General features: G+C 39.2%; 3 protein-coding genes across 3 annotated transcripts; 2 read left to right on the plus strand and 1 right to left on the minus strand.

The window, feature by feature from the left end:
• The first annotated feature begins 630 nt into the window (after nt 1–630).
• LOC115562357 (trans-1,2-dihydrobenzene-1,2-diol dehydrogenase) lies at nt 631–2,187 on the plus strand. Its single transcript, XM_030383776.2, has 3 exons — nt 631–1,119; nt 1,174–1,550; nt 1,862–2,187. The coding sequence occupies exons 1-3, from the start codon at nt 744–746 to the stop codon at nt 2,129–2,131; spliced, it is 1,023 nt and encodes a 340-aa protein (XP_030239636.1). The 5' UTR covers nt 631–743; the 3' UTR covers nt 2,132–2,187.
• Nucleotides 2,188–3,173: 986 nt separating this feature from the next.
• Nucleotides 3,174–8,970, minus strand: Axud1 (AXIN1 up-regulated 1). Its single transcript, XM_030383767.2, has 3 exons — nt 8,483–8,970; nt 4,909–7,078; nt 3,174–4,844 (listed from the first exon to the last, which is right to left on the minus strand). The coding sequence occupies exons 2-3, from the start codon at nt 6,994–6,996 to the stop codon at nt 4,149–4,151; spliced, it is 2,784 nt and encodes a 927-aa protein (XP_030239627.1). The 5' UTR covers nt 6,997–7,078; nt 8,483–8,970; the 3' UTR covers nt 3,174–4,148.
• Nucleotides 8,971–9,552: 582 nt separating this feature from the next.
• On the plus strand, nt 9,553–16,899 carry Rab5 (RAS oncogene family member Rab5). The gene is made up of 6 exons (XM_089257207.1): nt 9,553–9,872; nt 13,570–14,049; nt 14,745–14,865; nt 15,367–15,535; nt 15,606–15,713; nt 15,798–16,899. Exons 2-5 carry the CDS (start codon nt 13,784–13,786, stop codon nt 15,698–15,700), a joined length of 651 nt encoding a protein of 216 aa, XP_089113333.1. The 5' UTR covers nt 9,553–9,872; nt 13,570–13,783; the 3' UTR covers nt 15,701–15,713; nt 15,798–16,899.
• Nucleotides 16,900–17,305: the final 406 nt, after the last annotated feature.

Consider the following 17,305-nt stretch of genomic DNA (forward strand, 5'->3'; position numbering starts at 1 on the left):
CAATAAAGGATTTAAAATATATTGTGATATCCAAACTGAAACATAAAATAATAATAGGGAAAATAAGAAAAATGTACGATAATTTGTATTAAAATGTTAATTTAATGCTCAATTTATATATATATATATATATATATATATATATATATATATATATATATATATATATATATATATATATATATATATTGGTATTAAAATTTTTATAAAACACAAAATTAATTTTTACACCAGTATACCACAAAAAAAATAAATATATATATATATATATATTTATTTTTTTTGTGGTATACTGGTGTAAAAATTAATTTTGTGTTTTATAAAAATTTTAATACCAAAAATCCTTTGAAATTTATATATATTCAAAAGTCATTCGCTCCAACGAGAATCCTCACTTATCTCCGAATATAATCAAAGGGAACATGGTGATAATACATACACACATACATATATGTATGCATATATGTATATACGTACGTATAGGAGAGCATGCCTAAGGTATACCTACTATAGAGCACTGTGAACTAGCGGCTCGTGTTATTCTCTGTTATCAGCATAGAATGTAATGAAAAAGTGCAAATGCAGTGAATGCAGATGTTTGGCTCTGATAAGGACGCGCACTTGGCGCATTTGGCGCACATCGCGTCCGATCCGCTCCGGCAGTTGTGTCAACAGTGGCGAGTCGACAGCACACGGAATTATAGACATATGCATATATCTATTATATATATCGAGTGCTTATAATGCAAAGTCAAAACCTGAATTGGGGCATTGCAGCAGCTGGACGAATCACCCAAGACTTTGTCACTGCTCTGAGCACGATTCCGAACTCGCGCCACGCAGTGCTGGCCGTTGCCGACGTCGAGGGCTCGCGTGCCCAGGAGTTTGCGCAGCGCAATCAAATCCCGAGGCACTACGACGGATTCGAGGCGCTCTCGTTGGACAAGGAGGTGGATGTGGTGTACGTGGGCACCCTGAATCCATTTCACTATGCTGTGGTGCGGCTGATGCTCATCCGGGGCAAGCATGTGCTCTGCGAGACACCGCTGTGCCTGGGCCTAGAGCAGGCCCAGGAGCTCTACAAGTTGGCCGAGCAACGAGGCGTATTCTTCATGGAAGGTGAGTAAATCAATGAAGATGTTGGCATTGCCAGTTGATAATTAATACCGGCAGGCATGTGGAGTCGCTGCTTTCCCAGCTATGAACGGCTGCGCGAGCTGCTCCTTGGCGATGCCATTGGCGAGGTGAAGCTAGTGAAGCTGCAGCACGGCTTCCGTTTGGCCAATGTGGAGCGCGTGGCCAGCCGCGCCCTGGGCGGCTCCATTACCCTGGACATTGGCATCTATGCGCTGCAGCTGGGCCAGTTCGTCTTTGGCTCGGCGCCCGTCAAGATTATTCCCAGCGGCACTCAGCTGAATGCGGAACGCGTCGACGTTCAAACCGAATTCATATTGGACTATGGCGATAATCGGCGTCTGATTGCACTCATTACAGGCCTGGAGCATCTGGAGAACGATGCGATCATCGTGGGCACCAAAGGCGAGATTAAGGTGAGCTTATCGCACAAATAGCTGTGACCTTTCCAACCCGATGAGAACCGTTGCAGTGTTGACACTATACTGATTGTTAAAGGATTTCTCAGCAGATTCCAGATTGGTTTATTTTTTTAATTATATATTTTCACTATAAATAATAAAAATTAATTTAAATTAAATAAAAAAATCTGGAATCTGCACAGAAATCACACAAGAGATTAGATTGAATTTGTTTTAATTTTTTTTTCTGATTACCTGCTTCAAAAATAATATCCCACTTTGTATAACAGCCTCCATTGTAACACTTTTATAACTCATTTTTTCAGCTCTCCAACTATTGGTGTCCCACCCAGCTGACACTGGCCAATCATGCGCCCGAATCCTGGCCCCTGCCCAGGGCCAAATTTGATTTTCACTATACAAACTCTTGTGGGCTGCGCTACGAGGCGGAGGAAGTGCGTCGGTGCATCGAGAAGCGTCTGCTGGAGAGTCCCAAGTACACGCATGCTGATAGCTTGGAGGTGATTGCCATTACGGATCAGATACGCAGTCAAATTGGAGTCAACTATGATAATGTGCTTGGAAGGGATGCCTAGAGAGATATGGAAATGAATACGCACTTATGTAAATTCAAAAGAAGACATACATATATAAATCATATTATATATGAATATATATATATATATATATTACTTTTTTTTGAGTAACTATAAAATATTCTATGATAAATTGATCGCAAATTAGACGCAAATCTTAAACGCTTCGAAATTCTATACAACTTTTATTCTCAAAAGTTGATTGAAGATCCGTGGATCAAGATAAAGTTAAAGTAAAATTCGGCAATATATTAAATGTATGGATAAAGTGTATAATTAAATAAATATTACTATAATGTGAAAACAAAACCATTATACCCATTATACCCATTTTTAATGGATCAGATAAGGTATCAGAATCCAGAGAAATATACAATTCAAGATAGCATATCAAATTCTATTATAATGATAAATGATAATGAAAAAAAGCCATCTAGGGCTGAATACCTGAGAATCTTATAGGGGAACATTATAATTTAATCGTACTCTTAAATAAATATTATGCAATATAATATTACTAGCCAGCATTTAAGCCGAACTTTAAAGAATCTTAAAATATTTGTAGACCTTTATTAAAGTCGAAAATACCTAGAGACATTTTAAAGTGTGCTTCCGAATCTCTAAGTACTTCATTAGGAAAGCCTTACCTTAACTACTAATTTAATTTTCAATATATAAAAAATACTTTATTATATATTTTTATATTTTGTACATTTATCTTCTTTATATCTGGTGTCCCACTAGTGCAAAATCGTCTATCAACAATAGTTTGAATAATCTTTTGAAGGATAAATTTTTGTCTAAAAATTCAACAGTTATAATTTGTAAGGTTTTCAAAGTCATTGAAGTCCGCATATTTTCCCTAAAAAAATATAAACCAGTTTCAGTGAGAGGCCGCATTATGACTTGTAAATTTCAAGTTTCAAGTCTGTAGCCCTTATAGGCTCCCAGATTGACAAGTTTATAGATAGATGTGAATCCCACGTCATAAGAGCTGCCCTATTTCAGCTCACTTATTAAAAAAAAGTACAATCATGTCATATATTTTTGTATTCAATATTTTATTTAAATAATTGCAATTACTTTTTTACTTTTTATTTAGGTTCATTTTGAAGATTTCTTTTCTTTCTTAATTTATTTTCTGCTTTTCTATTAAAGTTGTTTTTTTTTTTTTTTTGCTGCATATACATAAATATTACTAATTCATGTCTAATGTGTATTTGTTGTTGTTGTCGCCGTTGGTTCATTAAGGCTAATCAGCTAAGGTCAAATCGGAAACTTAAAAGCTAAAGGAATACTTATGAACAGAAGAATTAAAAAAAAAAAAAAAAAAAAAAAAAACCAGACATTTTACAGAGACTGAAAATTAATTTACGAATTTAGTTTTCAAATGTAAATGCAAAGCAATTAGTTCAATGACAATTAAATTGAAAGTTGAAATGATTATAAGCAAATCACTTTTATTTGATACAATTGTTCAAGGCCCAGCTGGATTAAATTCGTTGAAACAACGCTAGACATGCGAAACGGAGTGGTTGCAGGTGCTTCTCTGCTCGAGCGAAATACAAAATATATTTATATATATCTACATATATATTAATCGTTATTTGTTATTGGGGTAAGGCGGATAGAGAAAAAAATACATACTTTCCAAACCTAAGCAACGAAGTGACTAAATTACAATGTTTACTTAAGACTAATTAGAGTTGTAACAATTAAAACTGATTTTATACAAGGCGAGCCGGATATTATGCATATCATGCATAACGGATGATTTCCAGCTGCCAGCCGAAGTTTTGGTTACGTCAGAGACGAAGGAAGGCGGGCGGCACGTTGGGACGATGGCGACCCGAAACAAACATTATGTTGTTAAATCCTAAACACGCATTTTGATTTAGACGCTGCCACTTAAATGTAATTAAGTCTTCTGCTGTGTAAAATTGCTATAAAAACTATCCACAGATTTTGGGTAAATCCTGTTTCAATTGCTGTTGCAGGATTCGATCCCGGTGCTGGATTACAGCGGTTGGCGCGGCTGCGGCGTTGTGGGCACAACGATCAACTGCTTGTGCTGCTGCTGCTGTTGCTGCTGTGACTGCTGCTCCACAACGGCAACAATGGGCGTGGGATTAATCAGCGGCGGTGGCAGCTCCTCGAATGTCATACAGCTGCGCTGCGAAGCCTCCTCCACAATGGGCGGCGTATCAATTGAATCGATGTCGATGCTACTGGTGCTGTTGCTGTTGGTGGTGGTGTTGCTGTTTCCACTGTTGTTGTTGTTGTTGTTCTTGTTGCTGCTGCTGTTGCTGCTGCTGCTGCTGCTGCGCACAGTGGTATAGCCCTCGGAGACAGCGACCAAAGCGGCGGTGGTATTACGATTGTGCTGCAATAGATCATTGATCTGCGAGATGCGTGATGAGCTGTTAATGGGCGCATTCAAATTGATAAAGTCCACCGGAACGTTGCCAGTGAGCCGGCCCAGGCCCGTGGCACAGCTGCTGGCCGTGATGGCTAGGCTGCTGCTGGTGCTCATCGCGGCAGCGGCGGTGGTTTCCAGCACATTCGCGTGCTGATATTGCGTGGCATTCGAGGCGGTGGTGGTGGCATTACCAAAGGGCGGCACAGACGGCACCGCGCACGAGCTGTACGCGCCGGGCGAAACAATGCCGCCCGACAAGGTCGTCGTCTGTTGATAGGCATTGTAGGAGTTGAGCTGCAAGCAAATTCATCTCTTATAAAAGTCTGCCATTCACTCAGTGAATCATCTCCGCACTCACCTGTGTGCTGCCATAGCTGACGGTCGGATGATAGGTGGGCGTTAACAGCTCACCATACGAGGGCGTGGCATTGCTGCCGCTCGTAAAGAGGCTCGCATCAAGGCTGTCCAGCTGCGGATAGCCGGCAGCATAGCTCGGCTGCTGTGTCGCGCCACTGCTGCTGCTGCTGCTGCTGCCGCCATTGACTGTAGCTCCAGGCGAGGCTGTCGACTGCCCCGGCGTCTGCTGCTGCGCCTGGTAGTAGCTCGACTCGGGCGTGTAAGCTGGCGAGGCATAGCCGGAGCTGTAGTTGGACTGCGGCTGCATGAAGTAGCAGTGCGAGGCGGCGGCGGCAGCAGCAGCAGCGGGTGAAACGATGCCAGGACTGCTGCTGCTGCCAGAGGCGCTGCTGCCGCTGCTGCTGCCATAGACAGTTAGGCCGCTATTGCCTGTTGACGTCGGCGGGCCCTGGCTCTGGCGCTGCTCCATGTCCAGCCGCATGACGGTGTGTATATAGTGGGTGCGCACGCGGGTAGGATTGAACTCGACGCGTCCCACGGTGTTGCCGCAGGCCTCGCGCGTACAGCCGCACGGAAACATCGCTCGATCCACTTGGCACTTGATGCCCGCCTGGCTGCAGGCACACGTTTCTGGGTCACAGAATTCGCGACACGAACAGCCGCACACCTCGCGCGAATTGCGTATATCCTTGCAGTCGATCTTCTCGCTGGCATCGATCTTCCGTACGCCGGCCGCTTTTAGCAGCGCCCGTCGTTGCTTGGGCGTCACCGGCTGCAGGAATCCGTTGGAGCCATCTTCAGCATCGGAGCTGCTGCCCTCGCTCAGATAGTCCTCCTCGGACTCCTCACTGTCATCGCTGCTGGAGCCGCGCGTTTGCAGCTGCTGCTGTTGCTCCTGATTCTGGCTGCGATGCGCACGCCTCAGTTCCGCCGCGTGCTCCGCCAGTGTCATCGTCTTGAAAGCAATGTGCCGGGCGCCCATGCCCAGCGTACAGCCACCGGCTGTGGGCACACAGCTGAAGCCCTGCTGCCGGGGAAAATAGTAGACCTTAACGCTATCAAAGTTGATGCAACGCTTCGAGCGCTTCTGTGTGCTCGAACAGCAGTTGCTGTTGCTGCTGCTGCTGCTGTTCATGTCTGGCACCAAGGCCAGCTCCATGGCATCGTCGTCCAGTCGCCGCTTCAGATTCGAGCGCAGCGGCTTCTGCGAGCCGTTAACTGATGTTGCCGTTGTTGTTGCCGTTGAATTGGCTTTTGCTGTGTTGTGTCGATCATTCTCGCTGCCCAGTCCCGAATCGGAGCCACCGTCACTGCGCAGCTCCTCCTCTTTGGTCTTTGTGGTTGGCTGGATTATAGCCGTTGCTCCATTGCTGCTGCAGCTGGGCAGAGTTCCGACGACGAGGCCGCTGCTGCTGCTGCTGCTGATGTTGTCCACACTGCTGCCGACTGGCGCTGGCGTGTCCAGCTTGAGCCACAGTAAATTACCGCTGGTCTCCACTTCCTCCTCCACCTCCAGCTCCACCTCGTTGTCATCCTCGCGCAGCAATGGTTGCGTAAAGTCATCTATTGCCAGCGGATCCTCGGATATGTTGTCCGAGGCGAGCGATGAATTGAGCTCGCCATCGCTCAGCACAATAATCTCATTGTTGGGAAAGTTTTCGAGCTCCAGATACTGCTCCTCCATATCGTCCTCCTCCTCCACTATCAGCGACACTGGCTCGTGCGCAAAGTCCGCCAGCTCATCGTCCAGCTGCAGTTGTAGCGGCAGCACAATTTTCGACTTGGCCGCGTGCACTTTGCTGGCATCGATAATTGATGTTTTTATTTGACGCTCAATGTCCTCATCCTCGAGCTGTTGGCTCGTCCCTCCATCCAATGCTGGCAACTGCAGCTGCTCCTCCAGCACCAACTCCTTTGGCTGTTCCATTCTATCGACACCTCCGTCTCCACCTCCGCCTGCACCGCCGCTGCTGCTGGTGGCTTCATTGTCGGCATTCACGCTGTTTGTGCTGCCGAACATGGTTCCATTGCTGGCATTTTTCTGTATGTACGTAAAAATCTTCTTGATCGGACGGAACATGCTTCTCATGACCGCCCCCAACGGCTCACCCAGCTGTTGCTTAGTTCGTTGGCCTCCTTGCAGCTAAATGTGGCTGTCGCAACAGTTCCATCTGAGGACATAGAAAAATTGGGGAAAAAAATTGTGAGTGAAAATAATGTGAATTTTGATGAACATGTATATATTTAAAAGTTTGTGTGTTTAATATTTAAATAAATGATATATTCATATCAACATCTATCGACCTTAAACTGCATACATATACATATATACATGTATATCTTAGAGCTTGTAAGGCGAGTTATGTTTATAATAAAGTTTTTAACTTGTTTATCAGATCAGTTTATATTGAAATTCTATACCCTCGAAAGGTATTATTGGATTGCAAGGCAAGGAATACACATAAAAGTTGTAATATACTTGTGATATTGCAATATTATAACTTAAATTAATATATGTAAAGTTTAGTACAGTAAAGCTTCCCAACTCCCAACTTTCAAGAGTTCAGATTTGTTTAAAAGTTAAGATTGAACAGACACAATAAGGAGGAAGCCTGTTTAACTGTTAAGACATAACAGACAGGATTTGTAACCTCTTTAAAAATTAAGCTTAAGCATCGATATATCATAGCTTATCGATGACATAATCAAACATAAAGTGACATTGTGACAGTACTGAAAGTAGTTTTAATTGCTTTAATAGGCCTGGCTAATAATTCTAAATTCGATTGCTTTTCTCAATCTGTGAAAAAAAAATATTAGTTTGCAGCTCTAGATCTAAAATAATACTTTCTTAGAGCAGAAAAAGTTTATATCCAGTTTAAACACAAAATAAAGTTAGTTTAAGTAAATCACAAATGGAAAAATTGATTGAGATTGGCCAACTCAAGAAGAACAACGGCCACGTTAAGAGTTTTCACTCTACAGCTCAACTATTTCAAGTGTACCATAGGTAAAACAGATTCTCTTAATGCACTTGATAAAATTGACTGCTTCGAGCATAATCGTTCGCTTTTGTGAGTAATCACTGTGCAAATTGTCTGCGTCGATTTTGCTGGATCAGTCAGCAGCAAAATTAATTCATTTACTTAAGCTATTCATCAGTTTATGCCTCAGCCTTAACAATCATTCTTTTTTTTATAGTGTTGTACAGATCACGAAATGAAAGTTCTCGCGTTACGTTTCCGTTTTTCCGTCTTGTCTATAGAGCTGTTGTTGTTGCTATTGCTGGTGTGTGGCGCGGCAAGGCAAAGGAAAATTCCGGGCCAGTTCGATGTATGCAGTGTGTGTATGCGAAGGGCACGCCTAGGCAGGCACACAGCGCCACGTGCAAGTGCAATCAGGATTAGTAACAAAATAACTACATTTTTTCTTTTACCCAACTTAAACAGCTATCTGATATGCAACAGCCTGTGGCAAATGAATTTAATTGAAATTGCAATGTGGCGAGTGGAAAAAATTCAATGAATTTCATATGAAAATTGTTTAAGTCGAAGCAAAATCAATAATTTGCACACCTTTGATCCGATTATTTAGCACACTGCGCTTTGGTTGCGCTTTTCCGGGACACTTGATGCAAATTTGCAAACTCCTTTTTCGAATTTGCGTTGCAGCTGTGAAAACTACGACGAAACGCAGGGAGACCGCAGTATACGCGTGTATGTGTGTGTGTACGAGCAAAGGAGGCGCAGAGCACAGATCACAAATGTCAATGGCTATGTGTGTGTGCGTGAGCAAGGGACGTCGCAACAAGATGTGCTCAGTGTCTATGTATTGCTGTTGATCACTATTTATTACGTTTGCACGGTGGTTCGGTCGCACTATTAATGTTGAACTTCAATTATTTAATCAAATCCTACTTCTTCGGATTCTCGATTAACGTTTTCACTTCTCGCTTCGCAATGTTATTACCATTTACTGCCATTCACAAAATACTCAAAATGATAATGTGGCCATATTAAGCAAAAATACCGAAAATACCGACATTGGCATAGAATTTGCAAATGCTGTCGTAATCGGTGAAAAATGCCATAAAATCAAAGCACTGTAACCGAACGACACGTAAAGCGTGAAGAGAGTACCTTATCGATAGATGGACATTTTAAATAAGAGCGAATATAATGGGTGGACCCCATGAATCTTTTATTATAGAATTTATGAACCTTATTATAAATGTAGACTAAAATGACAAAATAAACAAATGAAATAAAGACTTGGAACGTATGTCGATATTGATTAATATGTGACTATGTGTTCTCTGGTCAGTGTTAATATAAATTTGGGATTGATCAAAATCAAAACAATTCAATTAAATTATAAGTTTTATTGTATTAAATAACAAAATGATCGGAATATGAGGTACCAGTCCTCTTGAATATTGATTGAAAAAGATGAGAGATTTACCTTTGCCTGATACCTGATACACTACTTAGATATGAGTATTTTCAAACTATAATTTAATTTTAAAAATAGAGAAAATTGTATAGATTTTTGTATGGAAATCGGTTACTTTCAATCGAAAGTCACGATAAAGATACATCGAATGAGCATCAATCAATATCGCTAATATCCGATGTTTTCTTACATCACTAATAAAAATTGTAAGTGGATTCAAGTTCAGCAATAATCCAGGCAATATTCGCAAAAAACAGAGTGGTAAAAACAATAATCTTCGCGGACTGCACCTAAAACTAAAGGGCCGACAGAAATAGTGCAAGTCACGTCTCACAATACGTGCAGCGCTACGAAATTGACAAAAACAAGACCTGAAACTGTGGAGAGTCGTGGGGACAGAGTCAGTCGCTGTCTATCTCTCTCTGCGTGCGTTTGTTTCCAAGTTTCCGTGGCTGTGCTACGTTCGAAAACGCAAATAAGAAATCGTAAATCACAGTCAAACACAAACAAAGAGTGAGTTGCAGCAGTAAAGTGTACATAATGTTGTTGTTACAATTAAAGTGCGTAACAAAAAGTGAGAGCATAGAAGTGCATGTGAAAAGGGCGCTGTTGTTTTTCCTTTAATTAAGAAAGTTGTGTAAAATTTTTCATGTCCACCATTACAATCGTCATCGATAGCTGGCGCTGAGTAGCAAGAGAGAGAAAGAGAGCGCGAGCAGCAATCAATTCGCCCCACAAAACACACACACGAGCACATATACACTGATACATGCGAATACTGCTGCTCTGCGAGCCTGAGTGAGCGAGCGTGATAGCTGTCCCTGAAATTGGGTGCGTTGCATGCGAAAGCATGGGAGTAAGCAAGACAGAACGAGTTCTCTCAGAAGTATTGGTGCTTAAATGCAGCGCACAGTGGCCACATATAGCGCAATAAATGTGCGTTTGTTTTTCTGTATGATAACCAAAGGGCAATATAACTGTGAATAATACAATTACAGGTGCGGGAAAGTGAAGAAATGCACAGTCTAGTAATCAGTTGTCGGCTAAGCTTTGCAGCTCCTAGCCCTATCTACCTGCTTCTTTGTTCACTCGCTTTTTGCGTCTTAGAATGTGGAGCTCGTTCTATGAATGTGTGCGTGCGTTTGTGTGTGTGTGAGTATTTGCTTGCTTGTGTGTGTCTACGGATTTATCTACAATCGTTGCTTATCGTCATGCCAGCTTCAACGCCCCCGCTTCATGAGACCTTCTCTGATATTTCCACCCTGTGCAAGAGCAAAATTGCGAAGCTCTCTGTGGCTTAATGTAAACAAAATCGCATATTTTATTTCCTTTGTTTTTGTATCCGCCTTTTTAATGCACTGTCATTAATGCTGAGGCCGTTGAAATGAACAAAAATGATGTCGACGTGTTTGAAACTGAACCTATAGGGGTTTGTTTTATCTTTTCTTCATCAAATTTCAATTATTACACTTGTTGACTTGAATTTGTACTTGTGCTATGCTAGTGATTTAAATATGTACATATACATTCGGAGTTGGTATTACTACTAAAACTAATAATTATTGAATATAATCATAAATTAAAATTTATAAAGTAAACTGCGAATTCCATTGATCGCTGATTCTTAATAAGCAACGGTTTTATGTCAACGGCTCCAATTGTATAAAGTGCGCTCTCTTTTGCTCTTTCCCTTTGCCACTTGTTCTCTCTTGTGGTATGCCTGTGTGCGTGTGTGTGTCAGCCGTTTCGTTTTCTGTGTGAATGACGCATCGTCAGCTGTTCTCTAGTGTTGCCTACGGTAATTTCCGGACTTGTCGCTATGCCGTTGTTTTATATTTTATTGAATTTTCCTTGAAGGGGTTGCGCGCCGCTTTTGTTTTCTGCTCAGCGTTGATTGCCTGCTCATTTCCTCCGTTCGGTACGATCAAACGTACGTCCTTTAAGATTCATAATTGTGTGTGGTGAGGCCAGCTGTTGGAATTGCCAGTCGTGTTTGCAAAAGCATTTATCAATATTGTTCATTTAATTTACAATGTTTGCTTTTTAAAATCATGTGATCTTTTGATTAATTAAAATCTGATGCTAGCTTTGCCACATGGGATCTCTAATACAATTCTGATAAAATGCAACGCCGCGACGTCACGGCAAACAGAAATATAAAATCAAGTGAAAATTTTTACTTCCCGCGAGTGAGAGAGAATGGGAGAGTAAAAAAAATAGCGACACTCGCATTCATACATTTGGCATATTTGTGAGTGTGTGTGTGTGTGTGTAAGTCGTGCTTGACAACTTGATATTTACTTGTGTTTGTGTGTGTGTATTTGCACTTTGCTCCAAAGCGCCAAAACCTCAAACGGGTCTCACACACACAGCAGACAATAGACAACGTAAAAAAATGTTAGTGCATCAAGTTTTTTACTCGATTTGCGTTCACGTTGATGCTGTCTGTCTGCATCGTTGCTGTAATATTGCTTTGACGCTTAATTTAATAATACAACAATAACGAAATGCGCCGCATTTAACTTTCTCTGCCTTGCATTGCCTCTGCCTGCTTGCCTACCGCTACCGCTTACCCGCTGCCCCCCGTATACATATGTAATTCATTTTGCATTGATTTTTGTCGCTCTCTTTTGTCGTATAGTCCAGCAATGCCTTGCCTCTACTGGTACCCGCACCCGCACCCGCAGCTGCTGCTGTTCTCTCTCTCCTTAACATATCCGCTTTCAGCCTGTTCTCAACAACACGAGATCCGTGGTTATCAATCTCACTTCCAAATCTGTTTCCTCTCTATCCACTCGTCCAGTCGAGATTTCTCTGTAGTTTAGTACTTTGCTGTTAATTAATTGTAGAGACAAAATGTAAACGCGTGTCAGCGTTGCGCTTTGATTTAATTTAAACATAACTTTTCCACAGAAATTCTTATTACTTATAGTCTTACAAAAAATATGATTCATAGCAAATAAGTTTTTGACTTCCTCGACTTTACTATGGAGTTTCTCTCGTGTTATCAGGCTTAATTTAATGCAGAGGAATTTTCTGCTCTGTTGAGAATGCAAATCCGCATGCTCTATTTATGTTAGCTAACATCTTTGACATTTATGTAAATTACAGCAATGCTAAACTAAATTACTTTTTCGGTAACATTGCTAGCCTTTACTTTACAGACTTTGACTGTTTGGCATGGGCCCGTTTCGCGCATATTTTATTTTGTATTATTTCTGTAGTAGCCAAAGTGAGCGATTTGTTGACTATAATATGAGTAACTCAGATAAGATAGACATTTAACTGATAACAATTTACATTTGTCTGAGTTTCTGTATTGTAGAAGTTGAAAGAAAAAAAAAAAAAAACAATTTTGTAACCAGATGAGTAAGGTCTTAAAACTTTTGTATTTATTTGCTTAAAAAAAAAAAAACTGACACACACAGGCATGGGAACAATAATTGCGCCTAAACATTTTTAAGGTTTCGCCTATTGTGTTGCGCGTGTTTGAAGTATTTTTAGTTGTTTCCCTAGTTGCTCATTCCCTATGTTATTGTTGGTGTTGTTGTTGTGATTAGCGCAATTCGCAATTAACTGAATGTATGTATGAGTGTGTTTGTTTGTTTGTGTTTGTTGCTGACACGCAAGTATTTCTCCTCCACACAAATTCTTGACATTGAACTTTGTCGTTCAATTAGCATTACACTATATACATATGTATATTCAAATATGTAGCACAGCCCCAAAATCTTTATGAAATGCATATTGTATATTTCAGTTATACATCTTATAACATATGCGGTCATATCTGATTGTAGATAAGCTTTCGGCCTTCAGTCGGCCTTGTTTGAAGATTCTTTGTATTAGTAAGCTTTTGCTTGAAAAGCTCTTTAATTTCAATTACAGCAGCTTTGAGTGCTGCATAGATTGATCAATATTTAAACCATTTATTGTATATTTTATTATCTTTCACTTGATACTACTTCGAAATATTCATATTTGGATTGCGTTAATGGGGCGTTTCTGATTTATATTCGGCCCCTTCAGTTCATCGATAAGCACTTCTCTGTATAGAATATGAGAATATGTTTAATTGATTTCGATTAGCGCGGATGCAAATACTAAAAGGCGCCGCACGGCCAATGACGTTGACAGCATTATTTTATTATTTATCAGCAGCCGCGAAATTCTCACAAACTTGTGCATTAATATTTATTCTCTTTTCTAGATTATATATACACACACACGGGCAGACACAGACAAAGAGAGAGCAAGATAATATATAAAGAGAGAGAGAGAGAGATAAAGAGAGATCTGGCCAGAGTGAGAGATTGAGAGAAAATTGAAAATTTTTTTGACCGTCCGGAACAAATCTCGCATCAAAAGGCTTATTCCTACGTTTTAGGCGCAATTATAACATCAATCACAGCTACAGAAAAATAATGGCAACAACACCACGCAGCGGGGGCTCCAGCTCTGGAGCCGCACAACGTCCCAATGGCACCTCGCAGAATAAAAGTTGTCAATTCAAATTGGTGCTACTTGGCGAATCGGCCGTTGGCAAATCGTCCCTGGTGCTGCGCTTTGTTAAGGGCCAGTTCCATGAATATCAGGAGAGCACGATAGGTGCGGCCTTTCTAACACAAACCATTTGCATAGAGGATACAGTGGTCAAGTTCGAGATCTGGGATACAGCCGGTCAGGAGCGGTAAGTCTCAAATGAAATAGATGTTGAGCCTAATGCTAATATTAGTGATTTAAGTTTTTCCATTGTCACGTAATAGTTAATGTTGAACCTCAATTATAATATAATTAAGAATGTTAAAATTAATTTGCATTATCTTATACACATTTATGCTATTCGTATAATGATTATAATTAACATTCATCTTCATGTTACCTTCATGCTGCAATGTATAAATACTCCAGAATTTTAACATAGGCAATAATTTGATCTTACATGTGTAAATTGAAATTAATGCTTCAATGTTAATGTACCCCTAACTGTTAGTACCATGTTAATATCAGCATTTACATTCATTTCAGTTTTCATTCGAAATTAAAGACTTTAATGTTCTTGTAAACATAAATGTTAGCATTAACATTCACATTGCTGTACACGTTAACGCCTCTGGGTAAATGTAAATGATAATGCTTTTTAGCTATGTTAAGGTTACCTGATGTGAATGCTAATGATTCAATGTTACTGTAACCATTGTATTAAATATTAATGCCTCACTTAACATGATTGTTCACCCCAGCGTTAAAGTGCTTTTATTATTTACGAGGCTGGCGCGAAAAATTGAATGCCATTAGAAATATAATAAAAAAATATTAATTTAATTTAATTCTTCCTCTGGCTTATACCAAACATTTTGTCTAAAATATTTTCTCTTTTTACAGGTATCACAGCTTAGCTCCCATGTATTATAGAGGTGCGCAGGCCGCCATCGTTGTCTATGACATACAAAATCAGGACAGTTTTCAGCGTGCAAAAACCTGGGTCAAGGAACTGCATAAACAAGTGAGTAAACATGGCATTCGAGCTCTTCTTCATTCTCTCTTGAGTGATCGAGCTAAATGCGAGCAGAAGCGAAAAACATGCACATAAACACAAATGGAATTATATTTGTTTGTTTTATATACATACATACAAACATATGTGTATATAAATTTAATGAATTGAAGCTCTCCGCCGTGCATTGAACTTATTTATTATTTCCGCCATTGTTTACGGATCATTGCATGCATTACGAAATTATGGCCAAAGTAATATTTTGCAAAGAACAAAGTCCACGATAAAGTGCTTGATATCCAATTCGTAATAAATCCAAGGATAACTGTAATGCAAGAAACTTGGCATTGACAAGCTAAATCAGTCAGCTGAGCAAAAATATTTTTAGGTGTATAAAGCAAAGAAATTTAAAGTAAATTTAAATCTTGAGATGAAACTCTCATAGTATTTAAGGCATATTGAATTCATTAATTATATTATCTACTATATAAACAATTTTTTGTTTTGTAGGCCTCACCGAACATTGTCATTGCGCTGGCTGGCAATAAGGCGGACTTATCGAACATTCGCGTAGTGGAGTTCGATGAAGCGAAGCAATATGCAGAAGAGAATGGTTTGTTGTTTATGGAAACGTCAGCGAAGACGGGCATGAATGTCAATGATATCTTCTTGGCAATTGGTAAGTAATGAATCATATATGAACTGAATGCAAATAATAATAATAATAATATCTATTAATTGTTGTACAGCCAAGAAACTACCCAAGAATGACAACAATCCAGGAACTGTTATAAAGCCAAATGGAAACGAATCAACTCAAACGACGAACAACTGTTGCAAGTGATGTCCCTTTGTAGGTGTGTGTTGTGTGCGCCCATCAGCGAAATTAATTGGATCGTATAGAATTTCAATTTTAAATTGGTTGCTTTTTGTCATTGCAGAAAATGAAATTTCCAACGAGAGATTTGAAAAGTTTATGCTGATAATTATAAATAAAAACATTATTTAAAATTTAAAACTAATGCGGGCTCATAGGGGCAAACAATTTAATTTTCATGATTGATGATGATGATGATAATGAGGATGAGAATGATGATGAAACACATAATGATAATATAAATTATAAATTAAATTAATTGAAGAAAACAAACAAATAACAAACAAAACATAAAAGGAAAAAGTTAGTTTAAATAATATGAAAAACAACAACACATAGCCCCGTTAACACCAAGCGATAAAAGCGCTCTTAAAACAATATTTCTACTATATCTGGCCCCATAGCTCATAGCCGCCACTTAGAGAGCTCTCACTTCGATTTCATCTCAAACCAAATGCGTCTAGACGCATTTTAAGTAAAATTTAACGTAAGCATTAAAGAAAGCGGATTCAAGTTCACGTCGTGTCGTAGAAATGTTCAACAAAAGTTTGCATTGTATAAAAAAATGGAAAACTAAAATAACAGAAAGAAATGTTTTCGTGAATCGTACGAAAGCCGAAAAAATTCCAGTTGCAGTTGTTCTCAGCAGCGTTCCAAATAAGAGAAAATCATATATATAAAAATTATATATATAGCGAAGATGGTAAACCGAAAGATCAGTTCAGTTTTGGTTCAGTTCAGATCAGATCCATAGTAGAGAAAAATCGCTCGTCCTCGATCTGTGGCAATGTGTGTGCCTATCCGGCTCTCTCCAGCTGCGTTGGGCACGTGTGATAGTTGCAATTTATATAAATTATATATATACACGTATAAAAAAAAGCAAAACAAACAAAAAAATCTAATGAAAATCTAAAAAAAAAAAGAATTAAAAAATACAAAACAAATCGAAAGAAATTATTCATAGTTATAAATTTTTTGGTTCCATTTATGTTTAGCTTTATTCTTCTTTTTTCTACTATTATTTCACATTCTAGCAACAATCAAAGATTTAATGCTATACCTAAAACTAAATAAGATACAAATCAATTATCGTAAACCCTCTTATGCAACATATAAGATGAAGTCTTAAGCCGATCAAGTTGAAGTTTGAAAAACAACACCACAAATTGAAAGCTTGCTAAAAATACTTTAAGTTCACAATTTGTTTACGGTTCACAAATCGTATTTGATTTCTAATCTACTTACTATATATAGATGTACAAGATGTATGTATATATATATATATACATCTGTATATGTATATATATATATCAACCAGCGATCAACCAAGTAAGCAAAATAAAAAAGAAAACAAAATGAATCAGCGTGAGAAAAGAAGCTACGCCTAAACAGCTGTGTGTATTTTTTCCAATTTATAATTTTTATGTTGTATGTATGTATTTAAAAATTAAACATTTATAATAAAAATCGTATATATATATACATATATAAAATCGAAATAACATTTAATGGAATTTAGATGAAAATCATTTGTCAAGTAGAATTAAATTTTGTTTTAATTTAAATTTTTAT

The sequence above is a fragment of the Drosophila navojoa genome, chromosome 3, assembly GCF_054131105.1.
Source record: "Drosophila navojoa isolate 15081-1374.11 chromosome 3, UAZ_NAV_1.0, whole genome shotgun sequence".
Classification (NCBI taxonomy): domain Eukaryota; kingdom Metazoa; phylum Arthropoda; class Insecta; order Diptera; family Drosophilidae; genus Drosophila; species Drosophila navojoa.

Bases quoted from the DNA above. Each gene is read 5' to 3' on its own strand.
- LOC115562357 (XM_030383776.2), top strand. From the start codon at position 744: ATGCAAAGTCAAAACCTGAATTGGGGCATTGCAGCAGCTGGACGAATC. The intron at 1,120-1,173 runs GTGAGTAAATCA...TAATACCGGCAG, and splicing joins AGGCGTATTCTTCATGGAAG to GCATGTGGAGTCGCTGCTTT. The intron at 1,551-1,861 runs GTGAGCTTATCG...TCATTTTTTCAG, and splicing joins GCACCAAAGGCGAGATTAAG to CTCTCCAACTATTGGTGTCC.
- Axud1 (XM_030383767.2), bottom strand. From the start codon at position 6,996: ATGAGAAGCATGTTCCGTCCGATCAAGAAGATTTTTACGTACATACAG. The intron at 4,845-4,908 runs GTGAGTGCGGAG...ATTTGCTTGCAG, and splicing joins TCAGCTATGGCAGCACACAG to CTCAACTCCTACAATGCCTA.
- Rab5 (XM_089257207.1), top strand. From the start codon at position 13,784: ATGGCAACAACACCACGCAGCGGGGGCTCCAGCTCTGGAGCCGCACAA. The intron at 14,050-14,744 runs GTAAGTCTCAAA...CTCTTTTTACAG, and splicing joins GATACAGCCGGTCAGGAGCG to GTATCACAGCTTAGCTCCCA. The intron at 15,536-15,605 runs GTAAGTAATGAA...ATTGTTGTACAG, and splicing joins TGATATCTTCTTGGCAATTG to CCAAGAAACTACCCAAGAAT.